The sequence below is a fragment of the Nasonia vitripennis genome, chromosome 2, assembly GCF_009193385.2.
Source record: "Nasonia vitripennis strain AsymCx chromosome 2, Nvit_psr_1.1, whole genome shotgun sequence".
Classification (NCBI taxonomy): Eukaryota; Metazoa; Arthropoda; class Insecta; order Hymenoptera; family Pteromalidae; genus Nasonia; species Nasonia vitripennis.
Window position 1 is genome coordinate 8626678 of NC_045758.1, and position 26908 is coordinate 8653585.

Consider the following 26908-nt stretch of genomic DNA (forward strand, 5'->3'; position numbering starts at 1 on the left):
CATATTCAGCATACTTAAATTAGATCATGACGTATAGTAATAACATTTTTTTTGTTCTTTTTGTTCGCAGATAAACGAGGGCGGAGGCAGCTTCTGAAGTTACACAGAAGCCGCGGACTGGGCGTCTCCCTTTGTAATCGATGGGTTGAGAAAACGAGGGAGCGTTTTTTTATTTTTCTTTAAAACCATTTGGGTTGGTAACCTATACCGATGAGCCATGCTGAAGGTAGTGGGCGCCTCGTGGCTGCAGACACGCATCTCCACCTACATACTCGTTGCCGTTGCTCTTCTGGGCATCGGCGCTGTCATCTTGGGCGAGTTTGGACGGTAAGTCGAAATTACTCAATTACTATTTTATACATTGTAATACTAGCTCTCGATTTGAATAGTTTTATCGCAAGTGTGAGGCTAATGAATCGATTGTTTGCACTTTTGGGATTCACTGTAACGAATTATATCAGCCGGCAAGAGATAGTGAGGAAAAAAAACAGAACTTAAATTCAGTTTCAACAGAGAGCCGATAATAATATATGGGAATCACTCAGTGTCATCTGCTGGCTTCTCGCATCGATTCATCTGTAATAAATTGAGCCGTTGTAAAGTCGTACTTGAATCGCGACGTTATCAAAATCTTCTTGAGATTCATTACGCGACGTCGATCGTATCAGGTGTTATAGTACACGTGTAATTCAATTATCAAGTCCGATGACACAATGATTTTCCTGCTACGTATACTATCGACGATTCATCGAAAATCGGGTTATTTTTATGCGCGAGCATTCGAAGCTTTCGTTGCACCATGAAATTCAGTCCAAATATCCACGGGACACGTGGTCAACTTGCGCACGCGAATCCGCGGCAGATAAAGGCGCGCACGACCTGTACATAAGATCCAACGGGTCTCTTTATGAAAGTGTCGGATAACCGAGAGCGACCACCCACGTGTCCAGATGTGACACGAGTCTCTCCCGCCCGTATATCAGTTTAAAGCTACAACATACCACGTATTATTAGAGATAGGCGAAAAATAGGTCCATTTTTCGACCACCGATGAAACGCTTTTTCAAACATTTTTTACGCATTTATTGGAGTAAGAATAGAGTCATACCGTATTACAAGGAATGTTCAAGCTTGTAAAAATAGATTTCACTGTCTAAAGCAAAGCACAGGTGATAGCTAGTTGATGGCTACGAAAGTACTAAGCAAAATAAGTCGGGTCAAAAAAGTGAAAAAATAAGAAAATCACGAATATATTTGTATGTCGTGCTTGTATAACTCTAATTGACTGTTAATTGTGTAAACCGTTTGGAAATCGATTAAAATCCGTAAGCCCCTTTTAAAATTAGTGTACGATACAAGGACTAATATCAATAAGAAAGATTTAAGGTTATGTTCATTCCAACAAATGCTCAAGAAATGGGCGAAAATCGTTTCATCACAAGTTATGACTAGGCTATTACTCATTGCCATTTCATAGTTTCCAGCCCATTTTAAATATTCGAATTTCTACCAGGGTTACACAAAGCATGTGCTCACTATGTGTGGGATCGAGAAAGGTCAGTACGGAGAAGCGCAGATACTATACATATGTGCAGCGTTAGCGGAGTGATGATATAGGGGGATGCCTCATACTGCATCGGACTTTTATCTGGTGGAGACGTTTTTTCTCTCTCTCTCTCTCTCTCGGCAGCAGACACCTGATCTTTGCTTGCTGCTTATTCTTCGCGGTGCGTTATTTTTTTTATCGACGTTCGAGTTCTGAGATGTGCATTTGTGCATTATAGGTAGACGAGCTATATTTAGATTCGCTGAATCATTATGTGGAGCAAATAATAATCTAAGCGGCTGTCTTTGTTTCACGTGATCCTTAAATTATTTGATCATAAATAACACATATAAGGCCCTCGCGATTAGAGGAGAACTGATGTCGCTTGGAAAATTGAAGAAAAATGTATCGTTTACATAACGAAATTATTTGAAGGAAAATATCAGCTATAGGCAACAGCTGTCCAAGAATATAGGATATAAATGAAATCATTAAACAAGGAAGTATTGTTCTCATTGTTCTGCATTCTCGCTGCAAAGTTTTCCATTCAAAATAAAAGCATTCGATCGGCTGTGCAATAGTGGCACAAAACTACGCGTCAACTGATATACCCGATGTCGACGCGCCTATGCTATTGCGATCGGACGACTTCTCTTTTCCTTTGTTAGACCAACGCGTCAACTGTCAATATTATCGTCTATTTCTTTTCGGTACTAATTGCCTGTGCGATATATCAAATATCTTAATTAGTATATAGAGCTGCGACTTATTGAACGGAAAATAATTTTTCTGTTCAGGTATTTATACAAACGACTACAACTGATTTTTAAATTGTGATTCATAGAATATAAATGTCAATGTAATCGCGCATGAAAATTAAATCAACAGAACGTATAAACGATTCTAATTAATGAAATAATTACATTTTTTCCATCGTCACCTTTTATGCGCATGTCTCTTTTATCTGCCTGGAAAATCATAAATAATGTGTCAAACGCGTTGAAAAAGTTGATGATCCAATTGCACAAAAAAAATAAACTATACAAACAATGCTTCCGTATAGAGCAGTGATTTATTTTCCGCACATTTGACCTTCTGATTTCGAAGCTCATTCATTCATGTAAAAACCGATGAATCACCTTCTGCTTGCGGCTTCCATTTATACTGTTATCAGCATCCGAGTGTGCAAAGATTCAAAAGTTTCCAGCCAAAGTTTCATCTCCCACGGAAACATTGCGTTGTCTTACATCAGACTTTTCAAGCACTCAGTCAACAATACAATCGTTATAAAAATACTACAGCATCAGTTCCGACCCGCACAACTTGCTCTCGTTAAATATCTCCGCAACAAATAACAGAAGAGAAATCTCCAACAATTACGACTCTAACCAATTATTATGAATGCCAGCCGCTAGAGCTCGCGTGCGCAGAAATGAATAAAAATCGAAAGTGAAGCCGTAAACGGCAAAAATATACAACGACGCTATTCTCCGTGAAACCCGTAAGAATAAGTGCGGAGAGAAATCGGCGCGCATAACCTTCGCTCATTCTTAACGAGCAATAATAGCAGTACACATATAATAGCCGTGAATATACATCCTCGAAGCTGTGCAGACAATGCGTGTATATAATTCTCTTCCTTTTCGTTGATGTTTCAGCGTTGAGAACGATGGTACCTACTCAGCGACCGTCTGGTGGAAGCGCATATCCGGATATCGCATTGACTTTTGGGGCCAGGGCAATGATTTGAAGTCGTTGCCCTTGGGCGCGGCGCGCGCCTACTACAAGACCGGCATTCTCGAGACTGGGTAATTATATTTGACAGTCATACTCAATTGATCTTTATTATATGCGGCAAATAACTCATGCTCATCTATGTTACAATTAACGTTGCAGCTGGTCAACATTGGAAATCGAGACGTCGCCAGACTATCCGGACGACGTGCAGGCCTACGCGGCTGGACTACTGGAGGGCAGTCTGACCTGGCAACTGATACATCATCACTGGTACAACACCGTGAGGGCGGCGTGCGCGCCAAGGGCGTCGCTGTGTCGCAAGATGCGGCGATACCTGCGCGAAAACGCGGCGAACGCGCGCGAGAACGCGGCCCTTCTCAGATACGAAGATCCCTACTGGCATATGGTAATTAGCGCACATTTTACTTATATACTATCACCTTGCAGTGTCATTTTTTTTCTTGGGAATAAGCATGAGGCTATTTTTTCAAGCGTTTATCGCCGCGGTCGTAAACTTCGTTGAATTTTCGCGCTCAGACCGCAGAAGTGTTCTAGTCTTACTAATATACTTGCGACGAGTAAAGTTTAACCACGCAATTAGCTAAACGTTACGAACACGCGGCGTTAGGACATAATGTGAGAAATTTCTCAGAAGTGTCTTGAAATTTAACTTGCAAAAATGCGTACAGCTTTGTTCTTGCTCAGAAAATGGCTTAGTGAATAATAATGATCGGCTTCATCCAATTATTATTAAGGTGAACGCTATACACTTGCTAATATAGGGTACGAATTTTAATGTATAGCGTTCATCTTAACGAGAAATGTTTCATCCTTGTAATCATACTTTAGCGCTAACAATTTCATCCAACAACTAATAATCTTACCAATCTGCTTTCCCGCAAGCTGAGTGGAATCGGCAGAAGGTATCGCACCGACATACTAACTTTTAACTGTTTAACAAATCGACTAAAAGATCGAACAAACTCGTTAACCATCTTACTTCCCTGTACAGGTGCACTTATACTATGTCCAATTAGACGGATTGGCGGAAGGATGGAGGTTCGCAGTACAGCGAAGCCGACAGGACGTGAATATCGACCCGGAGGACTTCCTCTGGCTGGCCATGGCCTCGGACCTACCGGACCTCGAGCGGGCAAACAACGGCTCGGACCATCACATCGCCTCGGACGGCATGATCGTGCTCAAGGCTATCGAGAGAGAACACTTTGAGCCGCTCATGGCTCTTGCACACAACACCGCTGCACCGTAAGTTTTTGCAATTTCTTAAACGAAGTATGATTTAAGTGTTATAAATTGCACGGGAAACAAGACCTCGATAAATCATTGGAGTAGAGGCAGATCAACTTTCCCTATACAATCTATTTTTAAAAGTGTTGTCTTTTGAAATGTATGAATTGCCTCTAAAAATAAATTGTGGCACATGGCTCGTTTGAGTTTGAGGGAATTGGGGACCACCGAAGATAATTCTTAGATAGTTTTTGATTAACAAAATATGAGCTTTACGAAAATAATAGTTTTTAATGAAGACATTAATCATGCTAGATTTAAAATTACAAGCAATATCTATTATTACAGATACTCCAGAATGCTGAGACTGATGAAGAGGTACAAGTTTTCGTATCGCGTTTCGCCGGATATCGATTCCGAGCCAGTGCCAGGACATTCCATCGTCATGACCTCGTATCCCGGTGCCCTATCATCGCAGGACGAAAGTTACATGGTCGTGGGTGAGAACAGAGAGCTCATTGTTGCGGGAACACCTCTCATTATCGACAACCATAGCCTGTGGAGCCGTTTACAGACCAAAGATCGGGTAAGCATTAATTGTACTTATTCATTGACTCTTGAGAAATATATCTTTCCTCGATCAATAAATTACGAAGACAGTGATAACGCAGTGTTGATTTCGAAATTAATTTATGAATTATCTTTGAAAAAAGCATCGTGATGTTGATTTACAATTTTATTACCCTGTTATAACCACAGGAAGTGTATCGTGGCCCAGTTCTGCTTTTGCAAGATGCATATCAAAGTATAAGGAAAAATTGTAAAGTACGGAGATTTCTGTATGCGATTGGATTTGATATATGTAATGGGGATATAAGAGAATGAAAAAGACTTCTTTTTCAAATAAAAAGATAAAAGCGACTGAATTGCACATTGCACGTCTAATCACTCCGGCTGTAATTGGGGAAATATCATTTTTTATTGATTCGATAGTAAACTCGAACTAACAGCTCAAATCTGCAATCTCCACAGGTCATGTCAGCAGGTCGTATAATGGCAGCAAACCGTCTAGCAACTAGCGGCCTGAGCTGGTCTCGTCTACTGGATCGCCAAAACAGCGGCACCTCAAATCGCCAGTGGATCAGCATAGAACCTCGCACCGGTGTGGTAAGCCTGATCGAGCAGATTCCTGGCTTCACTCAACATGTCGACCACACCAACGAGTTCCGCAGCAAAGGGTATCTTGGTTGCACTGGAGCACCCTACAGCTCAACCATCCGCGAACTCCTGGGCGGCGAAAGGGATGAGTCAGTAGCCAGAGCCGAACAGCTGGCTCTCCTCCAAGCCAACATCACTAGCGTCGAGGGATTGAAAGCTTTAATGCGAGGCGAGATCAGAGGTAAAAATCGAAAGATTGTTTTTTTGGCGTCAGTTTTATCTGAGCGATGAATTAAATATTTTTAGAAAGTATTGATAACGATTAAACTTAAGTATAGATATATCTTTCGTTGCATGATTTTAAAGATCGGATTTTATTACTTTCAGCATTGAGCGATAACAACAAGGACGAGGATAGCGATGAACCACTAGAATCTGAGAACACTGAGCAGAGTCCTTCAAACCCCACCATCACTAAGAGCAACGACGACAATACCTCCTCATCTCCATTATTGTCAGCCTTAACATCAACAATGTCGTCGTCATCGCTGTCGTCCTCATCGTCCTCATCGTCAACTGAGCAGCTTCTGGCCTACCGAGGTGATTTAGCCTCGGTACCACGCCCACTCGGCGTCATCGACTCAAAGCTCTTTTTGTTCGATCTCGACGGTCTTGAAACGTTCGAAGCTCGTGCAGGTCCAGCACGACGCATAGAAGCTCCAGCTTTCGATTGGACTCACAGCTTTACCAACAGCTCGCACCTTGGCCAGCCAGAGATCTTTTCTTTCGACAGTCTTGCTCCAGCTTGGGTCTGGGTATAATATCGTCCGTATCGATTTTTAACTAAATTGTTTCCCTTTCTGAACGAAAGTAGGACGATAAACTGATGGTTATTGAATTCTTCATTCCATATTTTAGCATATTAGCTGGAGAAGTAGTTGAATTGAAAAAAATAATTGAAATTATTAAAAAATACATGTGCATTGATGAACCATTAAGATTGTCGATGTAGTCTGTCAGTAATTATCGTCGTATCTTTCGCCAGGAACAAATAAAAGATCCTAGCGCGTGCTAATGAAAAATTTTAAATATGTACATTCTTTACATATGGAAAACTTTTAATTGTACATAAAATATTTTGAATTGAACAAACACATGAGATGAATTGAATGTTTAAGTAGATTCATTGAACGTTGCGGCATCAAAAACCGTCCACAGTGTTCACACTTTTAATTCTGCGGAATTTTGTCAGTGCGTGGTCGTCAATTTTTATTTTTTGAATTTCTCATTCCACAATTACGACGCTTTGTAAGACGACTTGAGCTTTTTTAAATATCGGGGAAGTTGCATTATTTTTTCTCTATGTAGCATTTAAAATCAAATTCTTATAAAAAGTACAAAATTTTGATTACATATATGTATTATGCGAGCAAATCCTGCGAACCATTAGGTGACTATAGGATTATTATATATGTTCATACGAAAAATAATGAAATCTTTTTTCTTATATTTTAGATATTTAAATCACTGCAACTTTCCTAGTAACTTTCCAAGGCAATCTCGCATTTCGGATCTGACGCGCCGAGTCAAAAAGTCACGAGTGCGCTCCTTATTATATTTTGAAAAGACATACTGCGTTTTATCTGTCTTTCATATTTCATATATTGTTTATAATTTCGTCAATTTCATTAATTTCTTAATGCTTTTGTATCGTCACAAAAATTGTAACTTTATCGCAAAATATTTTAAATTGAAAGACAACATTTTATTTTTAGATTATTTTATTTCTTATTATAATCGACGATCTTAGGCGAACGCTAGAAATATGACATGATTTTTTTAATCAAGTATTTACGCTGTATTTCAATTTTTACTTAGCTGGCTCACGTGTTAGCCACCCAATGGTGAACTTTTATAAATAAAAAATAAAAACAAGATGACGCATTTTTTTATATTACCGTATTACTCCCAATTTACTGCGTTTATAAGATTATGCATACTGATTTACTCAGAGTTTTGCTGCAAAAAGAGAAAGCCACAAAGGAATTATCCAATAGCTAAAACCTTGCATACGTAAACGGTTGAAATTATTTAAAATATGAATGATAGGAGTAATTTAAAACCAAAAAATAATCAAATTTTGTAGATATCTTTATTCTATCCATAAAAAATACTGAATATATAATATTTTCTCTGTCGATAAAAATGCAAACACATACCTACTCTTTAGATATAACAAGAGCTAAGAAATCCGACTTGCCGACCCGTCAGAACAGCTGATGTGCGCACAAGGATCCCGTGGCGCGTGCTATTTGACAGTTGTCAATATTAGTTAACCCTTCTAAGAAAGTACTTATTTCTTTTATTTACGTCGTATTAAATGTGAGTTATAATGTATCGATAAATATTTAAGAATATCGAAAAGCCAAACAAACAATATACATTTACAGTATTGTTTAGAAAAGTATAACCTCGATGTCCCTGTACATTCATGGCCTATTTGAAGTTTTCCTTATAATACGTAAAAGAAGAAATTATTTGAATACTTGATTAATAATAATTTATTACGATGGAGGTTGAAAATCAAAGTGGAGAAGATGGCGATGAAATTAGTGAGGTTGGTGTGGTTAAACTTTGTTTTTAATCGTTTTAAATTTTCAAAACACTATAATTTATATTTATATTTTGTCTACTACTTCCAGGTTATTTCTATGCAATCTGAGTCTAGTATTTTACAAAAGGCTGCAGAAGACATAAAAAAGTTAGTTAAAAACAATGCAACTAGCAAAAATTTACCAAAAGAAAATGAATCGAAAGGAAATCCTGAACAACTACCTGAAAGCAGTATTTTAAGAGCAAGATTACAAGATCAAGTTCGAACTGGGGAAATAACACCATTTCAAGCTGCTAAAAAGGAAAAAGATACCAAGAATGTTTTAGGGTAAAACATTTACCATATTTTATTAAACAAAGAAATAAACATGTATGTAAATTTAAATTATATCTTTGCATTATAGGAGAACTCTTAAAGAATCTACACAACTTCTAGATCTAGAAAAGTATCTGTTTAGACAAGCAGAACTTGCTAAACAGAAGAAACTTTTGAAAAAAAATAAAATTTCTCAAAATGAAAAAGAGAAAAGTAACATTCCTACTAAGAAAATGAAAATGGTAGAATCTAATGTTGCAGAGAGAAAGAAAAATAAATCAATCAATTCAAAGAATCAGCATTCTAAAAAATCTGAAACAATTACATCCAAAACGCAACAATGTTCTACACCTATGGATTTAGATCTGCCTTCCGCATTAGATTGTGTTGTGGAAGAACATGAAAATAACTTAGATAGTAATATTCATGATTTAGAAAGCTCAACTGAAACGAGCAATACTCTTATTCATGAGCAGGTATCTAAAGTTAGAAAAAGTTTCAATTTAGATGAAGAGGAAAGTGAAACTGGAAGTGAATATGTTCCCAGTGATGAATATGATTCAGAGGAAGAGACTGCTAAGAAATCGGAAAGAAGAAAGAAAAGCATCACGTCCAAGCAAAGTTCACGTGTAAAAAGAGGTCAGTTGTATGCAAACGTGATCCAATTGTCATCATTGTTAAAAATAAAATGTTATTTGTAGTTCTAGACGATGGAGATGAAGATATTTATAGGCAAAGGGTAGAGCAAAGTGATTACAAAAAAAATGAGCCCCTGCACAAGGTAGATAATTTGTTTAAAGTTCCATTACGCGTATGGAAACATCTTTATAAGTAAGTATAAAGCATTAATTTTCATGGTAACAAGAAAAAATGAAAGTAAATCCTCATTTTAAGATATCAAAAAGTAGCAGTCAAATGGATGTGGGAATTACATTCACGAAATTTAGGAGGCCTATTAGGAGATGAAATGGGTTTAGGTAAAACTGTTCAAGTTATAGCATTTCTAGCAGGACTAGACTGCAGTGATTTACTGTCTGATGGAGGAAGGTGCGTAATTAGATTTATAGATAAAGACAAATTTCCTACGATCAGATTTTTTAATTTTTATCTGGATTGCAGATTTAGAGGTTTAGGACCCTCACTTATTGTTTGCCCAGCCACTTTGTTAGAACAATGGGTAAAACATTTTCATGATTGGTGGCCTACCTTACGTGCAGTAATCTTGCATCAATCTGGTACTTTCCAAGGTGAGAGATCAAAATTTTTGATATACATTATTTTTTCAATTATATCAATTGTACGATTATTGAATTAAATTTATAGGGGATATTGATGAACTGTTGCATACATTAAAAGATGGTGGAATACTAGTTACGTCTTATACTGGAGTTCTGATACACAAAGAACCATTATTGAAGTTTAAATGGCATTATGTCATACTAGATGAAGGTCACAAAATCCGAAACCCAGATGCAAAAGTATGATAAAAAAATTAATTTCAGTTTTATTAAAAAATAGTATTGCATTCTACAAATCCTAATTAATGTTTTGTAGGTAAGCAAAGTTGTAAAAGCATTTTTAACACCACACAGAATTCTTTTGACTGGAAGTCCTATGCAAAATTCCCTGAAAGAATTGTGGTCGCTGTTTGATTTCATTCTACCTGGTAAACTTGGTACGTTACCTGCGTTTATGGAACATTGCGCAGGTCCTATTACCCGAGGTGGATATGCTAATGCCAGTCAATTGCAAGAGGCAACAGCTCTTCAAGTCGCGACAATGTTAAAAGATGCTATTACACCGTACATGCTCAGAAGAACGAAATTCGACGTTCAACATCATGTCAGCTTGCCTGACAAGAATGAACAAGTAAATTTGAATTAATTGTTTGTTGAATTATTTCAATACCATCCTTATTTGAACTTGATAATGGAATCCTAATCTTTTAGGTATTATTTTGTAGTTTAACAGAAGAACAAAGACAATTGTATATACAATACTTACGATCAGATGATGTTTCTTTCGTTATACACGAACGACGGGAAGGTGGAAGGTACAGAGCTAGACTTCTTGTGGCACTGACGGCGCTTCGAAAAATTTGCAATCATCCTGACTTGTTTTTATACACTGATAATAATCAAGAAGTATGTACATATTAGAGATTTATGATGGTATATTAGTAGAATTAAAGTCCTATACATAATTTATATAATACATAAATACCTTTTTTTAGGAATCTGATGAAGATGCTGCATTAGAAGTGGATGAAAATGAAATGGAAAAATTTGGTCACTGGAAAAGAGCCGGTAAGATGACGGTTGTTCGTTCATTGTTGAAAATCTGGAAAAAACAAGGTCATCGAGTTCTTTTATTTACTCAGAGTAGACAGGTATACATTTTTAATAAATTTTATAATTGAATGATAATTTATTCGTATATATCTAAGTGTAGTTAAGGTTAAAATATTATTTAGAAACAAAAATAGTTAATAATATTTTGGCTACGCCTAGATAATATTATGTAACTTTTTTAAGCAGCACTTTTATGTATAATATATTTACAAAAATTAAATCTATATTATTACGACAGATGATGCACATTTTAGAAGGGTTATTACAAAAAGAAAAATACAATTATTTGAGAATGGATGGCACTACTCCAATGGGTCAGAGACAGCTAACAGTTACAAAGTTTAATCAAGTAAGTTCTTACAAAAGTTTATAACCGAAGTTTAATTTGTATTGCTAAAAAATTGAATTTTTCTGACTTTGCAGGATCCTTCTTACTTTGTATTCTTGTTAACAACAAGAGTTGGAGGTCTTGGAGTTAATTTGACTGGAGCTAATAGAGTGATCATTTATGATCCAGATTGGAATCCAGCAACTGATGCACAAGCAAGAGAAAGAGCTTGGAGAATTGGCCAAGAAAAAAGTGTAACAGTTTATAGGTTGATTACTGCTGGAACTATTGAAGAAAAGGTAAATTTGTAAAAGAAGTAAAATGTTATAAATTTAATGTTCAGACACCGTAACAACTTATTAATTGTAGATGTATCATCGACAAGTGTTCAAAATACTTCTTTCCAACAAAGTTCTTGAGGACCCTCGACAACGTCGTTTATTCCGAACAACAGATTTAACTGAACTTTTTAATTTAAACGAACCAATCAGCGGTGGAAGTAGTGAATCTGATCAATTGTTTCGAGATTCTAAATTGTCTCCTAATCAATCTAACTTTTCTTCAAGTAAAATCGAAGCAATGAAAAAACTTGCAGCAGCACTTAGCAAGAAAATTGGTGAGAAAGCAAATAATAAAACTGATACTGCTAAAGATAAAACTAAAGAGCAAAATTCAAACGCTACAACATCTAAAGACGAACAAAAAATAAGTGATTCAAGTTTGAATTCAAGTTCTGTTGGTGAGAATAAAGACGTCTCGGTTGATTCTGTACATAATATTACTGATACCAAAGAATTTGATAACACAGTGCATGAAGATGATGCAAACGAAATTGAAGATAAGAAAAATGAAAGCTGTAATTTAAAAACGATAGATCAAGAATCATTGGTTACTGAGGATGATAAAGTAGACCACAAGTCAGCAACAATAAAAAAGAAAGAACTCAAACAAATCGGACCAAAAATGAATAGTACTGAAGAAGATGTTGAAGAGGGAGAAATTGTTGAGGCGTCAGGAAAATCTACTTCTAAACTGAACAAAAAATCCTCTGGCAATGCGAAAAAAGTTAAAGCTAGTAAGCATCAAAAGGCTCATCGGAAACACAAAAAACATAGAAAAAATAAGGAAAAAGTAGAAGATTCAGTTTCAGCAATGTTTGAAGGAGAACGCGTTTCTTGTTTAATCGGCCGTCGCTTGGGCAAGTCTAAAGAACCAGATCCAATAGCAACTGCAGATGATCAGTATGTACTGTCAAAATTATTTTCGAAAGCAGGTAAACTTACAATAAATAGTTGATTACAAAAACTCTTTCATTTAGTTGCATTAATCGAAGTATTCGTTTTTAGCTGTCAGTTCTGCTTTTCAACACGAATCAGTGTTGTCAAATGCTGTACTTAATCCTGAAGAAGAAACACCATTACAAAGAGCTGCAAAGTCGACGGCATCTGAAAAAATGGACTGCATTAGGCAGTCGCGAAAATGGTGTTGGAAGCCTAGTTGGGATAAACCTCCCGAAGAACAGTATGATGATGACGATTAACAAGTCTTTATTTATCGTTCTGTTTATATTTGTACAAAGTCCTTTTGTATGTTTTTGTATTATAAAATAATGTGTAGTTGTAATGTAAATTGTTCAGTATTTTTATATTATCTTTTATATTGTAAACACAAAAATATAAATAATTTATCATTTTGTAAAACTATTTCCATAACACTTTAAATAAAAATACTCATAAAGTATATAGTAAACGGTCTTAAATAATCTTAGTTTCAAAGGAAAAAATTAATGAAAATTTATTTCGCTTAACACGGCGACTCAAACGTAATGTTTACATTATTTTTTTCCGCAGACTTTTTATGCATAACTCTACAAACAATTTTATAACTACAGTCAAAATTTACAACGACCCTTGTAAAGTTCGTGGTGTACCAAAAATAATATATACACGGCGGACAACAAACTTGTGCGTTTATAACTCCCAAGTTATAAAATAACCTGAATCGATACTTCGTTTGAGAAATTTTTAATTCGAATTTCTCCTTTGTCATATCGAATTCATGTTTCAAATTTGTCGCCACTTCTTTTTTACAAATTTGAGTTATTGTATCAATAGTATCAATGCTTTAGAAAATCAATTAGCGAGGGTCCGTCCCTCCCTAGAGGGTCTTCCGGGAACATGACATAATCCCCCACAAATGTTGGCACTAGCAATCTATTTTCAATAATATCTCGATATGCCTGCTTTTCCACGTACAAATCTCTAAATTGGTCTTGCGATACCACGATACCACCGCAAGCTGCAGCATACTCCAAGATGTACCTGCATTTCGTGATTAATAAAGATATGTATTATAGATTTATTTTACATTTTGATATGTAATGCAAAAAATGGTTTACTAAAAATTGGATACAGCTGCATATTCATAAGATAATTACATATGATTTTTTATTTGAATGAGGGGACAATAAGACTATAATAAAAATGAATCATAAAATAATACTTTGGCGATTATAAAAAATGGCAGTTGTATACAATATTCGATCTTCAGAAAATTATAGAATTTAATAATTACCTGTCATCATAAGACGTGATAAATTTGTTGCCAATTTTACGACTTGGTGTGAAAACAACTATTCCTTCCTTGAACCACTTTTCTAAAAGAGGAAATTTCAGAGATCTTCTCGACTGGGGGATAAAAACTTTAACAACATGCTCTCTTTTAGTAAAATATTCAATGCACATTTTAATTCCTTTTTCCGAAAAAATGTTATTATGATTGTACCTAATAGAAAATAATGCAACTAATGATTAATCATGAATAATTTTAAAAAAATGTTAAATTAATGAAATTAATCATTTAATATGTTATTAGCATTCATTAAAGAAGGAAAACATGGTATGCTACTTACGCCATAGCAACATTACAGCCATCAATGACGATCTCTCGAAGTTTTCCTTTCATGTTTTTCTTTTTAGCGGTTTTATTTTCGCCATCTTCTTTTGATGTCGATGAAAATATGAGTTGACCATTGCTCTTGCTGTTCTTCTTAACCGTTGTTGGTGTACCTGTCGGTTTTATTTTTGATTTTACTGCAGTCTTTGTTGGAGTCCTAGATGCAACCTTTGCTGTAGTTTTTGTTACAACTTTTGTTGAAGCCTTTGCGGCGGCTCTTGCTAAAAAGCCGTTTGTAGTTTTGTCAACAAATTTTGATGCACCTTTTGCTGAATTTTTTACCGATGTTTTTCCTTTGTCCATTGTTGTTTTCAGCAATGGTTTTTTGACTCCTTTTACATTCCTGGGAGATTTTAATTGATTCTTTCTCATTTTGTTATTTTCGTTGTTTAAAAACCTCAAGTTACTGATATCTGCATTTGTATCTATTAAAATTTTATTAAATTTTAAGATGTCTAAATTATTATTATAAAGGGGATTAGTACTAAATGTAGGTGTTTCAGTAGTTGTTGTACTACTCGTGCTGGTAGATGTGCTAGGCAATGATGACCAAACAACAAAGCAGTCCTCTAAAGGTTTTGCTACTCCATCAATTTTTAGAGCTGAAAAATATATCGTAACACTTAAATAAAATGATTTATTAATACTTAATATACTAAATCAAAAGTACTAACCAGGGGACTGATCGGTATTGTTAACATTATCTTCATCATCATCTGGATCAATTACGATAACAGAATCTGCAAAATTTGGACATGTTGGTGGTGAATCTGCAGTTTGATTGAATGCATTGTGATAAGCTTCCATTTCCATCATAGTGTCATTACAATCTATTTCTACAACATCCTCATTACTTGTGACTGTTTTTGAATTATCAACATTTCTACGAGACATGAACTGCAAAGATTCAAAATGATTACTGATTGAATTCACAGCTTGTTCTGAAGTATTATTTTGATAAGTTTTTATCGTATCGACTACTGATTTGGTATCTTTAATTTTTTCAGTAAATGTGGTACTTGATGACTTAAAATCTGAACTTCTTTCAACACTACTAGTTAATATATCTTTTATTATCTCGTTCTTCTTTTCTACTTTATTCAGTGCTGTTTGTTCGCTTAGTGAATCATCTATGATGATTACACTTTCGGACAATGTGTTGAGCTCTTTAGACTCATTCATTCTTGATAATGGGCTTTTCTTGAGTTTCCGTTTTTTAAGATTAGGTTTGTCACGTGATGCAACAAATGTAGATGCATTTCTTTTTTGGCTACAATTTTAAAAGTATTACTTAAATTCAATATGTTATATTCAAAAATAGTTATTAAAATAAAATTATGAATCATTACCTCTTGGATACAGCTTTATCAGCATTTTCAGCCATTGAATCTTGAGTACTATTGTTTTGTTCACTACTACTATTGTCTTTAACAATTTTTTCTTGTTTAACTACTTCAGAATCTGTAGGATTACATTTTGTTGTTACAGATAAATGAATAGGTTTTTGATCTTGGAATATCTCCTCTACGTGCTCTTCTTTCATACATTCTTCCTTTACTGGTAGGCTTGTTGATGTTGATGGTTTCAGTTCACTATTAACCAAATAGTTATACATATTTTTGAGATTTTTACATTTAACTAAAAAAAAAGATTGATCAAAATGAAATACAATATAAATACCCATTGTCTTTGAGAGATCTTAAAGGACTTTCATAATCTGATAAAATGCTATATTTGTTTGGGATTTTCAAGTTTCGACGTTGGTTTCGTCTTATTGGACTCTTTTTTACCATAATCACACTTGATCTTCTTCTTCCTTTTGTTGGTGTTTTGACTGTTTTCTTTCTAGTTTTCATCTTGTAAAATAGTAAACTTACGTAAAGTCTACAAATATACCAAGGCATAGAGTATTTTCATACATAAGCATTGACAGATTTAGTATGTATGTATGTACACTACTCTGACCGTATTAATGTTTACAGTGAAAATTTTGCAGGATTACTTGCAGAGCCATATAAATTTTTTTAATGAAATAGCGTCGCGGTCAAGGAATAAATTTTTGCTCTACTTAACCTATAAAGTAATAGTATGTTGGATTCTTACCTCTTTTCTCCACGTTATAATTTTAGAGTTTACTTAGTAAACTGCACACACGCAACCACGTTCTTAAACAAGTCTGTATAAGTCAAGATAACCTTAAACACACTCTGTAACGTAAAAAGACACAGGGCACAGATGCGAGAAACACCAAAACACAGCTAGACACAAGATATAGCTATATACGCATTCGTGCGCAGTGGCCATGTAAATTGTACAGAATATATATACCTGAACCGTCTTTAATATATATATAGGATATTCCGATTTTAGTTGGATCAAAAATATAGGTAGGTACTGCTTTCAACGCACGATGAAGTAGTTCGTTTATCCGTAGTCCAATCAAACCTTAATGTTCGGACAATTCTGCAAACATAAACATGAACGAAACGCGCGCGTAAACAGTTACGATATGACAACGGTCGTATATTCGGAGTGTATGTAGGTAGGTATAACTTACAATACAATCATCAAATAAATCATATAAACATGCTCTAAATTGTCACTCATTGCTTTTACATCAAAACATTTAATACAAAATTTTTCATATCTTTATGTATATTTGTAAACGTCATTGGGAGACATTCTATTAAAAATATATGGATTTTAAATAAATTGAAAAAGGTTAATAAGAGAGGTTTATTGTGTGTGTACATTAAATTGTAGAGTGTTGTTGCATGTCAAATTACAGCAAATTCTTTAACTAGAATCGATCATCTTAATTTATCAATGTTACTTCTTATGCATAATCATCCAGAGTTACATTATTGTTTCTCCATGCGCTAGTGAATAATGGATCCAAGTGAAGTTGAATTTCTGGGAGAGAAACAGCTAGTCAGCATAGTGCCAAATTTTAGTTTTGGTGTTATTCATTTAATTTCCGGATCGATTGGACCATTTCGAGCTGGGTTACCTGTCAGAGTGCCTATTTGGATTGCATTGAGCCTTAAACAGCAACAAAAATGCAGAATAGTTGCTCAAGAATGGATGGACATGGAAAAGTTAACTGAAATTTTGGAGGAGGAAAAACAATCTAAGTTAGTTTACTTTTGTTAATTTATATATTCTTTGTTGAATTAACATTTTGTTTAACTAATGTATTTCTTTTTTTTAAGACTCTTTACAAGAATGCCAAATAATCATTTCATGGATGAGGCACAAATGTTACTTACAGCTGCACCTGATGATATACCAGATGTTGATAACATTAGAACTATAATAAAGGTCTGTGCATTTTATATGATTGTAATTATAAATGTTACTACTGAAATACAAAAATAGCACATTTTTATTGAAATTATATGTAGTAATACCGTATTATTTGATTGCAGGATATCTGGGATTTGAGAATGGCTAAGCTACGCAGTTCTGTAATTGGTTTTGTTAAAAATGAAGGAACGTATGCGAAACTAGATCATCTTACAGCCATGGAAATCAATAGTATACGATCTTTATTACCAGATGCATTAGACATTATGCTGCATATGGAACAGGCTGGTAAATCTGCTGCGTCTCAAAGCCTGGATGCAACATTGCAGTAGAATATTATTATTATGATTGTAAGTATGTAGGTTGTAAAGGAAAACTCTATTTAAGTAATAGGATATCAAAACATTTATAAAAATATATTTATACATATTTTGGACTTTGAGGTTTTATTCTCCCACATTGGAATCATTTTCCATTTGAGAATCATCACTTTCTTCAGCATTAAACTCATTTCCATAATACTCAATTTCAACTGGAGGACGTATTGCCAAGTGGTTGAGGGTTTCGTTTTTTAATACTTCTGTTATGCAAGATCTCATACTTTCTTCAACCGCATGTGTAATTAAATAGTCCATTGTCATAATAACTTGCACATTGGACATACATCTAATAATAGAATAATATTTTATATTGTGTGAATTGAAAATATAGTTATAAATATTTTTTCATATTATTTTCCTTATTTAGTCTTACTTGAAATTCATTATTTTGAAATCCATCAAATTAAATTCCACTTTACTTGGATTCAATTTTTTAAGAGACATTACAAAATAGGCTTCTTTGACTGTATAAGTTTGTACAGAAAATACATCACTAATTGTTTGTTTGGTTTTATCTTGCTCTATGTTTTGATAGTTTATCTGCAGGCATGATAATTGTTTGAATATTAAAAATGAGTAACTTTAATAAATATAAAAAATATAAGTATATGTTACTTGCATTTAAATGATCAAATACAACTGGAATATGAAGTATTGTCAAATCATTTTTCTTTGACACTATTATATATTTATCATTTACTATTTTTAAGGAATGTAAGTTACTGATAAAGCCATGATAAATTTGGATTTTCTTTTCATTGTTTGGTAAACTAATAAGCCCAAACAATTTTTTTACTTGAACCTTCATTGAAGTTTCTTGTACCATTATATTAGTCAAGCTTATAATTTTTTCAGCTAAATTTTTAAAAGCTGTATGAAGCTTTCTATTGTGTAATCTATATATGTAAAATAAAATTTTTATATAATTTTATGTAACACTATTGCAATGTTCTTCAAAAGTATACCTTAATACATTTCGTAAACTGTAGTTTGCGCCAACTTGATCACTAACAGTTGTCTTTATTGAAAGACTCTCATGTTCAAATTTTAATGCAGCAGTATAGATATCTTTTGTAAAATAGTCCAACAGATACTGTTTGAGAAGTTTTTCTAAAATTAAGGGAGAATTAAAAAAAGCTCTTTCTCTTATATTAGAATTAATAATGAATAATCCATACTTTGGCTTGCATCTGCTATTTTATCAAAAATTGATACTATTTTTGAATTTTGTTCAGTGTATGTAAAAGATAGACTTTCAGAACTCACTGTATATACGGAGTTATCAAACTCAAAGTAATCACCATCATAATGATCTTTGTTATCTATTGAGAATCCAACAAGTAGTTTCATTTCTGCATCTTTTAGAGAAAGTCTGAATTTTAAGTAAAAATCACAATTATGAATCATCAGAAGTAAAAGATACCATGAAAAAGTATGTACCTACTCAAATTCTGTATGTAGAGGAGGATCTGAGATATTACGAATACACATTTTGCCTCTTATTTTACCATTTTTAATTTTAATGGATGTGCACATCCAGAGAGTTGTTAATCGCCCCTCAACATTAGGTACTATATCTGTATAAGGTTCTATTTCATACTGGGTATCATAGATTTCTCTGAAAAAAAAATTAACTAGTATAATAAATAACATTTTATTTAATTTAAAAAATAATCATAAATTTTTTTACATGTGATCATCATTCACACTAAAATTTATATCCCTGGCAGGCAAGGGGTTTTTGTTAGGGTTGTAATAATTCAGTAAATGATTCTCCCAATCCTGTCAGAAATAAATTGTGAAAATATTAGCTTGACTATTTATGCTTTTAAAAAAAGTAGGTTTATATCAAAGCGTGTAATATGGCTTACATATATCAACCAATTATCAAATAGTATACAGTTTACACACTCTGCTAAATAATCGTGATAAGTGACTAGAATAAAAAGAATGTTAAGTATAGAGTTTGTATGTGTTTGAATATAAATTTATATAAGTTTTGAAAGATTATATAAATTTAATATATGTAGCATAAACGGACTTTCGATATAATCCATGGTAGAATCCTCGATAATGTGTCTTTTTTAGATCTTCTAATTTCCGCGGTGCTAGAAACGATCACGGACTATTAAGAACTTAAAGAAGCATTTAAGGTTAAGCTTTTTCACATATATATGATTTAAGTCATAGTATGTCATGAATCGGTATCGTGACCAGATTTCTTGGGGAAAAAGAGTATATTCAATTCTTTATTTCATCCAGCTTCTAAACAATCTATTTTCTTAAGCTAAAACAGTAAACAAAATAAAGAAGGTTTAAAAAAGAAGTATAAATCAGCTCTTTTTGATTTAACACATAGAGTTTATTTATTATTATTACAATTGTCTTTGATTGTTTGTGTTAATTATTACATACATTCACTAGCATTTCAATCACATTTTCTCCACCTATGGCTAAATAATACAAATTTATGTACAGAAATAAAATTACTTAAATGACTAATAGTTTTTCGTTTTTATAATTAAATGCTTTGCACAATATTTACAATCTATATTACAATAAGATAAATGTCCAAGCTTCAATATCTTCACAAGTGAAGACAAATTGCCTTGGCATACGCACAGGAGGTTACACACTACGGAAACTTGCATAATAGTGCCTAATTCGTCAATAAAGCATCGTCATTCGCGTGTTCTATGCTAACGAATTAGCGTATCAAAGCTACAAGTATCGAGTTGTAAGGTAGCTCGCATAAATGCAGAAGGATAGTACTGAAAGATCTTTTCGATTTCGTATTTGGAACAGAACGAATTTTGAAGACTTCCGGGACCATCGCATATATCTCTAAAAGAATCTAATAGATCGTCAACGTTAAATTCAAGAAGATACAGAATTAAAAAAAAAATCTCTGATCCGAAATGAAACTAACATATATAGTGAGAACGCATACTGGCTTACATTTCGTTTAAAAATCTTATACGATAAAAACTCGCTTAATAAATCTCCGCAAGATAAAGCGGCAGTGTACACAGTCGGCACTGATATTCATACGCCCCGCAGGTCAAGCGACACAAGCGTCACACTAATTCGTCTTCTCAGTCGATAAAAGTATACGGCCTACTTTCCAACCAACGAAGCAGAAAAACCAGACATTAGACGCGCGAATTCAAACAGCGACGATCTTGCTGGGATCGATCTTCACCCTGATGAACATCGTGTCGTCCTTGATGAAGTGTCGCTTCTTGGTCATCTCGTGGGAGACGAATCGAGGGAAGCCGAATCCGAGACTGTCCGGTTCGCGACTCGGCCTCTGGAAGTTCTTCCAGGTCGGGTCGGGAATGAAGCTCTCGACGATGTTGCAGGCCTTGTCGGCGACGAGCGCCTGATCGAGGAGCGTGAAGGAGACGCTGTGCGAGAAGGGCCAGCGAAGCAGGGCGTCGTACTCGCCGGGCAGGATCTTGATGTAGATGGAGATGTGGGTGCCCTCGCCGGTGCCGTTGCCGTTCAGGAATAGCGAAGCCTGCAACGAAAACGATCAGTGAATATTCCAGCTCTTCGAGAGAAATCGCGCGTGTGTATGACGCATACCTGAAGTTTGTATCCGTATTGACTAGTGTAGAACGGGGGGCTGATGAGCTCGACGCCCTCCTTGGACTTGGCCTCGGCCATTTTAGCGGCGAAGTCGCTGATCTTCCAGATGAGGGTGCCGGAGTAGTTGAGCGACATCTTGTTCATGGCCGCCTTGAGGCTGGTGATTTGGTGCTGCTGCTTCGAGACGACGCTGCACATGAGGCTCAGGTGGGTCTTGGTCGACTCCTCCATGTGCTTGTCCAGGGAGAAGCGGTTGCCCTTGAATCTGCAGCCAGCCTCCTTGAACGAGCAGGAGAGCAGGTGGGTGGTGCAGTGGTCCTTGAGGTGGACCTCGAGGTCCTCGCGGGGCAGCACGGCGGTCTCGCAGCGGTGCGGGCAGGCCACGGGGAAGCGGCCGCACTTGGCGTGATGCGCCGACAGGGTGTCGAAGACGAACTCCTTGTTGCAGTAGCGGCAGGCCATCAGCCGTTTCGCGCACTCTCCGAGCTTGTGTTGGCTCAGGTGGCGACGCTGCACCTTCATGCCGCACTTGTTCTCGCAGTAGAGCGGCTCGTAGCCGCAAGTGCCCACGTGCTTCTGCAAATCGAAAGTGGCCTCGTTAGCACGGGAAAAATCATTTTTAGCAGTATAGTTTGTTCACAGTCGGCGCAGTCGGCGCACAATAGCTTACCTCGAGGGTGTAACCGGTGAACTCCTTGGCGCAGAACTCGCAGCGCGCGCGTCTCTGAGCGCAGGTGTACTTGACGTGGTCGTCCATGAGCACGCGCGGTATCATAGCCCCGCATTTGTTCTGGCAGGGAACGGCGTCGTGCTTGCACGTGTTCAGGTGGGCCTTGAGCTTCCTCAGCTCATCGGACCACTTGCAGCCGTCTTTGTGATGGATGCAGTAGACGATCGAGCCCATTATTGCCTTCTCGGCCTCGAGATCCTGGAAGGTCTGAAAGACGAAAGCGAGAAGAAACCTGTTACGATCGGTATTGTCAACCATTATAACATATATATATATATATATATATACTACACGCGTATTTCGGCTTATTATCATACTATCAGACTCGCGCGTGGGCGCGTCCAACTACCGGCCGGGTCCAATAATTATTATAAATCCTCCTTTCGGAGCTATGCTAATGAGAGCTTAGAGTAAGCGCCCGAGGCGGCGTTCGCACGCTCCGCGAAAAAAAGTACTATATAACACTCCGGCGCGCGTCACGCGGGAGCGAGTCATATTTGGGCAGAAGCGAGAGGTTAATTATCGGGGCCTCCGGCGCTATTTCTTCCTCTCTTAGATAAGTACCTACCTACTACACACACAGCATCAGGCACGAGCTCGGGGAACAGGTTTTTTTTCTCCAATCGCCAAGCCGATCCAATTTCCCGCGCTGCATACACGCTCGGAAGTGCAGTTTGCTCGCTTTTCATCGGGAGCACGTTTTATATAGGATTCGCGGAAATTATTCATATAAAGCGCGCCGGGCGTTAATTAGGGGAGGTCGCTCACCTATACTCGGCTGCGTGCGTGTAAGGTATTTTTAGGCGAAAATCGAGGAGCACGAGTGCACTACGTACTTGGCTCGAGTTCAAGACTCCTCGAAGCAGAAGCAGTAGCTATTTCTATATAAAGCGAAAATTTGCATACGGTATTATTTTTTCTTAGAAAACAATCGGGACAGTGAAATAATTCGATCTCAACGGGAACGGCTCTACTTACGCTCGACTGCGCGCGATAGATCTCGGGGGGGAGGGGGAGTCCTTCCTAATGCTCATCGTTCTATCCGTCGAAGAGAGATGCAGCAGCAGCAGCTCCGTTTGCCGACAAAAGGGAGGAAGAAGCGACGTTTTCACCGTCTAGCACCGGCCGATAATCGCCGATAAACTCCCCGAGCGATCGTGAATTATGGCGCGCGCGCAACGTGAAAGGTGTGTATAATAGCTTTGAGCGAGGAGAGAGAAAAGTCGGCGAGAAAGAAAAAAGGAAAAGTGCCGCCGTGTGGAGGCGCAGCAGCCCGGGAGGTCTGTATACCGGGAAAGGGACACCGGTGTGTAATCTCGTCTCTACCTGACAACATTACTGTGTATTGGAAAAATAGAGTCGTCCGAGGGCGGTCCGTTTGGTATTTCACGGTGCGAGTGTACGGTTGTAAATATTTTCGAAAATACCGTGCGCAGGCAGGAATAAACAAACGGGAGAAATGGCGCGAATTTTCAAATCTCGACGAATTTCCGCAGCAGCTCTTCGAGGAAAGCCGTGTCGGCGCATCAAAAATAACCGGCAGCTCCGCTGAGGTCGAAGACGTCCTCAGCGGGAGCGCGAGCGAGAGCCTCCCGGTGCGGTTGCCATAACTACGTGGGAGACATCGACGATCGGAGGCGCGAGAGTAGCGGAATGCCGACTAGATATACCTGTCGACGACGACGACGAGGAAGAAGATTTCTTTTGAGTCGGAGCCGAAATAAATACGCGTTTGGTTCGCTTTTCGGCGTCTGTGTGTGAGAGGAGTGTCTCTGATTTATGGAGATTTACTTCGCGTGTTTCGGCGGATCATGAGCGGTCGTAAAGGATTGTCCGGCGGCTCGTTTAGCTGCAGTCGGGGCTTATATATCTGTTTTAGAGGCTGTGTGTATTAATGCGCGACGATTTCCTTCTTTTGGGTGTCGGGAGTGCGCGCGATGTTGACGTGTATTTTGGGAGCTGTTTAAATGGCTTAACTTTGATGCTGCTATATACGGTGATTTCGAACGTGTGTCTATTATTACATCAAAGTATGAAACATGTATTAGGAGATGTATTTATAGAGGGATTTGCCACGGACTAGGAATGTCTGTACCACAGCGACACGTTTTTTTTTTTATAACGAAGCTCCCGTAACTTTCCAAGTAACGTATCTCTCTCGCTCTCGGCAATGATAGATAAACACGAGCGATTACGAGGCCCATTTCAACGCAAATCGAAATTCCAAGCTCACTTTCCTCTTCAATTCACTCGCTCGAGAGAGGGACTGTATCCCCATATAAGTAGCCCCCCCCACCCCGCGCGCGGAAAATCGCAAATTATGCGCAGAGAGATCCATAAGTGCCTCCTCGCAACGGAAGCGGCTCCGAAAAACCGAGCAAAAAGAGAAAGAGAGAGCGAAGCGAGTATCATCTTCTCTCTCTTCGCGCGAGCGAGAGATATAACCTGCAGCTACTTATGGGCTCTTGCAATCTAGTAAGAGACCAGTTACCGGCTCTCCTGCCCATACAGGTTTCGACGCGTTGCAACCTGCGCGCGCGGGGACAAGGTCGAGGAACCCAACGACTTGGTCTATACATATAAGTGACCGGCCGCTTTTGTATCTATTGGGCCTCAGCGGTGCGAAGCGGTATAGCAATAAATACACGCGGGGCGTTATATGCGGGTGCCCGCGAGACTGACGGTGGCCTTGTTTTCGTGAGACGCTGTTGGAAAGTTCGGGAGCGAGGACGGAGGTTTGTTCTATGCGTACGCGAAGTACCGCTGCTCGACTCAATGAAGGATGTATTATTGAACTCTGCTACTGCTGCTGATGAAATTCGTGTACATCGCAATGATGTATTTCCATGGGTTTATTACAGCTGATCGGCCTAATTTTTTTCTTCTAACGGTCGAAAAAAAAAACTCGCACCTTTGCATCATCTGGCAATACTATAGCACGAGTAGCTATTTATTTACATCAACAAACACCCACTGGAATCACAGAAACAAACACGCGATACATGTGGACACACACACACACATCAGGCTCGCGCGCGTGGGCCGTTCACCTTGCGCGCATAGCTTATTACGAGATCGTTGCGACAAGCCGTGAGGGTAATTTACAAGTGTAGTATGTACGGATTTCGCAATAACTCGTGGACAGCTAATTTTCGTCGCTCGAATGACAAATGCTCGGCTCTTTCTTATCCAAGTTGCTGATGGCTACTTCCTTATGGGGACGACACAGGTATAGAGTTTCTATTTTTTCAAAAGTTGACGGATGAGAAAAAAGAGCTATTGCGGATCGCGTGAGGCAACGTCAGTAGAGCTAATTCAATTGCACATAAGTATCAGCTGAGCGGAGAGAATCGGAGGCTGTTGAAAAATGCCACGTTTTTTTCTTCGAGTGAAAACGAGTATGGAGAAGAATTTTTTGCGGTGGATACCCTGAATCGATAGAAGGCCACGAGTTTTTGCGGTTTTTGAAAGCACTCGATTTCATAAAATACACAATACAGCCTTAGAAAGGATCGCGTTATCTGTGTACACGCGTGGAAAAAGCTGAAAAGCAAGCGACCCCAGGACGACCGTCGAATTTTTCAAACCGACCCTATCACCGCATCGCACAGCTGACGTCATAGCGTAACGGGCGTCTCTCGCGTACGTATTTGCATGCGCCACTTATTAATGCGCGGGCTAATGTGCAGTGCGCCGTAAGAAGAGAGTTAGGCGGATAAGCAGATGCTCTCGGCCGTTTATCGCAGCTGCTGAGAGTTGCGGAATTTAGCGCTTGTGGCTTTTTGCGGGTGATACGCGCCGCGTCCGTTACGTTTGCCGCTTTTCGGTCTGTTATTTCCTAACGTAAATGACTTTATTTACACACTGTATAGACCACGGATTTAAAAATAAGGAAACGCGACTCGAAAATTCTTCGCATACTCTGTTACGTTTTAGCATCGGCGTGACGGCATCTCATCACGATGTTTCAGCTCCGGTCGTTTCTCAATTCGTTCGACGCATAAGTCGCCTAATACAACGCGATCAAGCCGGTTAATAAATGTTGCTTTTCTTTTCTCCCTTTGTTCGCGTTGTTCTTTATATGGAAACGATGCCGCGGACGAGCTGAAAGAGGAGGAGCTCGTCGGAGAGGAAATGAAGAGGGCCTGGGACAAAGACAACCCAGCGCACTGCATACCTCGTGTTTACGAGCCGAGACGAAGAGTTTCCCCTTTCATCTGCGGAGACGCTTGTACGAGAGAAAAAGAGCGTTTTCATCGAATTGTTGAAACAAAAACGCGGCGCTGATGAATATTCAAATTTCGAGGCAGCAGCTGGTTTATAACCCACACATGTGGGAAAATCATCGGCGATCGAGAGAGAAGTGGAACACACACGACAGCATCTGCCGGTCGGATGAAGAGAGAGAGAGAGAGAGAGAGAGAGAGAGAGAGAGAGAGAGAGAGAGAGAGAGAGAGAAAGGCCACCGACGATGTGTCTGCGGTAAGTATATACATCAGTCACCGATTTCGAAAACGAACGTCCTTGCTAAGGACGTTGGCCGGCCGTTACGTGAACGCGGCCGAGCGCCGTTATCGAGAAGAAATCCGGTGGCGGGACTTTTGAATCGCAACCGGTCGCTGCCGATTTCTCGCAGCCCAAATACAATG

General features: G+C 37.8%; 6 protein-coding genes across 18 annotated transcripts in view; 3 read left to right on the forward strand and 3 right to left on the reverse strand.

The window, feature by feature from the left end:
- The window catches only part of LOC100118991 (putative phospholipase B-like lamina ancestor), a 19550-nt gene extending 11926 nt beyond the window's left edge, over positions 1–7624 (forward strand). For all 4 annotated transcript variants that reach the window (XM_032596521.1, XM_001602800.6, XM_032596522.1 and 1 more), the window contains exons 2-8: positions 71–327; positions 3205–3354; positions 3443–3689; positions 4296–4549; positions 4880–5117; positions 5564–5930; positions 6077–7624. In XM_032596521.1, coding sequence (XP_032452412.1) covers positions 218–327; positions 3205–3354; positions 3443–3689; positions 4296–4549; positions 4880–5117; positions 5564–5930; positions 6077–6510 — 1800 coding nt within the window. In that variant the 5' untranslated portion in view covers positions 71–217 and the 3' untranslated portion in view covers positions 6511–7624. The remainder of the gene's footprint in view (positions 1–70; positions 328–3204; positions 3355–3442; positions 3690–4295; positions 4550–4879; positions 5118–5563; positions 5931–6076) is intronic.
- Positions 7625–7963: 339 nt separating this feature from the next.
- LOC100118952 (DNA excision repair protein ERCC-6) lies at positions 7964–13208 on the forward strand. Of its 3 annotated transcripts, none has more exons than XM_008209837.4 (15): positions 7964–8071; positions 8140–8306; positions 8392–8630; positions 8707–9257; positions 9320–9449; positions 9513–9665; positions 9738–9865; positions 9942–10096; positions 10173–10487; positions 10568–10762; positions 10852–11007; positions 11208–11318; positions 11393–11596; positions 11667–12570; positions 12644–13034. In XM_008209837.4, the coding sequence occupies exons 2-15, from the start codon at positions 8259–8261 to the stop codon at positions 12835–12837; spliced, it is 3483 nt and encodes a 1160-aa protein (XP_008208059.1). In that variant the 5' UTR covers positions 7964–8071; positions 8140–8258; the 3' UTR covers positions 12838–13034. The 3 variants fall into 3 exon arrangements, with proteins under 3 accessions (XP_008208059.1, XP_008208058.1, XP_032452410.1); XM_008209836.4 differs by having other exon boundaries at positions 8150–8306; XM_032596519.1 differs by having other exon boundaries at positions 8027–8306; positions 12644–13208.
- On the reverse strand, positions 12828–16579 carry LOC100118916 (NEDD4-binding protein 1). 2 transcript variants are annotated; one of them, XM_003426745.5, is made up of 7 exons: positions 16356–16579; positions 15933–16136; positions 15602–15844; positions 14927–15522; positions 14209–14854; positions 13872–14081; positions 12828–13618 (listed from the first exon to the last, which is right to left on the reverse strand). In XM_003426745.5, the coding sequence occupies exons 2-7, from the start codon at positions 16106–16108 to the stop codon at positions 13414–13416; spliced, it is 2076 nt and encodes a 691-aa protein (XP_003426793.1). In that variant the 5' UTR covers positions 16109–16136; positions 16356–16579; the 3' UTR covers positions 12828–13413. The 2 variants fall into 2 exon arrangements, with proteins under 2 accessions (XP_003426793.1, XP_001602782.2); XM_001602732.6 differs by having other exon boundaries at positions 15933–16108; positions 16356–16574.
- On the forward strand, positions 16425–17994 carry LOC100118882 (probable DNA replication complex GINS protein PSF2). 3 transcript variants are annotated; one of them, XM_032596559.1, is made up of 4 exons: positions 16425–16639; positions 17136–17386; positions 17465–17573; positions 17681–17994. In XM_032596559.1, the coding sequence occupies exons 2-4, from the start codon at positions 17142–17144 to the stop codon at positions 17888–17890; spliced, it is 564 nt and encodes a 187-aa protein (XP_032452450.1). In that variant the 5' UTR covers positions 16425–16639; positions 17136–17141; the 3' UTR covers positions 17891–17994. The 3 variants fall into 3 exon arrangements, with proteins under 3 accessions (XP_032452450.1, XP_031779005.1, XP_031779006.1); XM_031923145.2 differs by having other exon boundaries at positions 16615–16794; XM_031923146.2 differs by lacking the exon at positions 16425–16639 and adding an exon at positions 16817–16973.
- Positions 17940–20114, reverse strand: LOC100679194. Its single transcript, XM_003426743.5, has 9 exons — positions 19980–20114; positions 19810–19874; positions 19629–19720; positions 19383–19556; positions 19117–19310; positions 18904–19048; positions 18558–18834; positions 18312–18478; positions 17940–18224 (listed from the first exon to the last, which is right to left on the reverse strand). Exons 1-9 carry the CDS (start codon positions 19993–19995, stop codon positions 18005–18007), a joined length of 1350 nt encoding a protein of 449 aa, XP_003426791.1. The 5' UTR covers positions 19996–20114; the 3' UTR covers positions 17940–18004.
- Positions 20115–20285: 171 nt separating this feature from the next.
- Positions 20286–26908, reverse strand: part of LOC100118814 (TNF receptor-associated factor 4) — a 40326-nt gene continuing 33703 nt past the window's right edge. For 3 of the 5 annotated variants that reach the window (XM_031923139.2, XM_031923137.2, XM_008209890.4), the window contains 3 exons: positions 22200–22466; positions 21527–22105; positions 20286–21458 (listed from right to left, as the gene is read on the reverse strand). In XM_031923139.2, coding sequence (XP_031778999.1) covers positions 21105–21458; positions 21527–22105; positions 22200–22466 — 1200 coding nt within the window. In that variant the 3' untranslated portion in view covers positions 20286–21104. Of the gene's footprint in view, positions 21459–21526; positions 22106–22199; positions 22467–22827; positions 24526–26908 lie in introns of those variants that run through there. The other 2 variants (XM_031923140.2, XM_031923138.2) reach the window with 2 other exon arrangements.

Bases quoted from the DNA above. Each gene is read 5' to 3' on its own strand.
- LOC100118952 (XM_008209837.4), top strand. From the start codon at position 8,259: ATGGAGGTTGAAAATCAAAGTGGAGAAGATGGCGATGAAATTAGTGAG. The intron at 9,450-9,512 runs GTAAGTATAAAG...CCTCATTTTAAG, and splicing joins GTATGGAAACATCTTTATAA to ATATCAAAAAGTAGCAGTCA. The intron at 10,488-10,567 runs GTAAATTTGAAT...CTAATCTTTTAG, and splicing joins TGCCTGACAAGAATGAACAA to GTATTATTTTGTAGTTTAAC.
- LOC100118916 (XM_003426745.5), bottom strand. From the start codon at position 16,108: ATGAAAACTAGAAAGAAAACAGTCAAAACACCAACAAAAGGAAGAAGA. The intron at 15,845-15,932 runs GTATTTATATTG...TTTGGTTAATAG, and splicing joins AGATCTCTCAAAGACAATGG to TGAACTGAAACCATCAACAT. The intron at 15,523-15,601 runs GTAATGATTCAT...TTAAAATTGTAG, and splicing joins GATAAAGCTGTATCCAAGAG to CCAAAAAAGAAATGCATCTA.
- LOC100118882 (XM_032596559.1), top strand. From the start codon at position 17,142: ATGGATCCAAGTGAAGTTGAATTTCTGGGAGAGAAACAGCTAGTCAGC. The intron at 17,387-17,464 runs GTTAGTTTACTT...CTTTTTTTTAAG, and splicing joins GAGGAGGAAAAACAATCTAA to ACTCTTTACAAGAATGCCAA. The intron at 17,574-17,680 runs GTCTGTGCATTT...ATTTGATTGCAG, and splicing joins ACATTAGAACTATAATAAAG to GATATCTGGGATTTGAGAAT.
- LOC100679194 (XM_003426743.5), bottom strand. The intron at 19,557-19,628 runs GTAAAAAAATTT...TTTTTTTTTCAG, and splicing joins AGTGTGAATGATGATCACAT to AGAAATCTATGATACCCAGT. The intron at 18,225-18,311 runs GTAAGACTAAAT...TTCTATTATTAG, and splicing joins TTCAAAATAATGAATTTCAA to ATGTATGTCCAATGTGCAAG.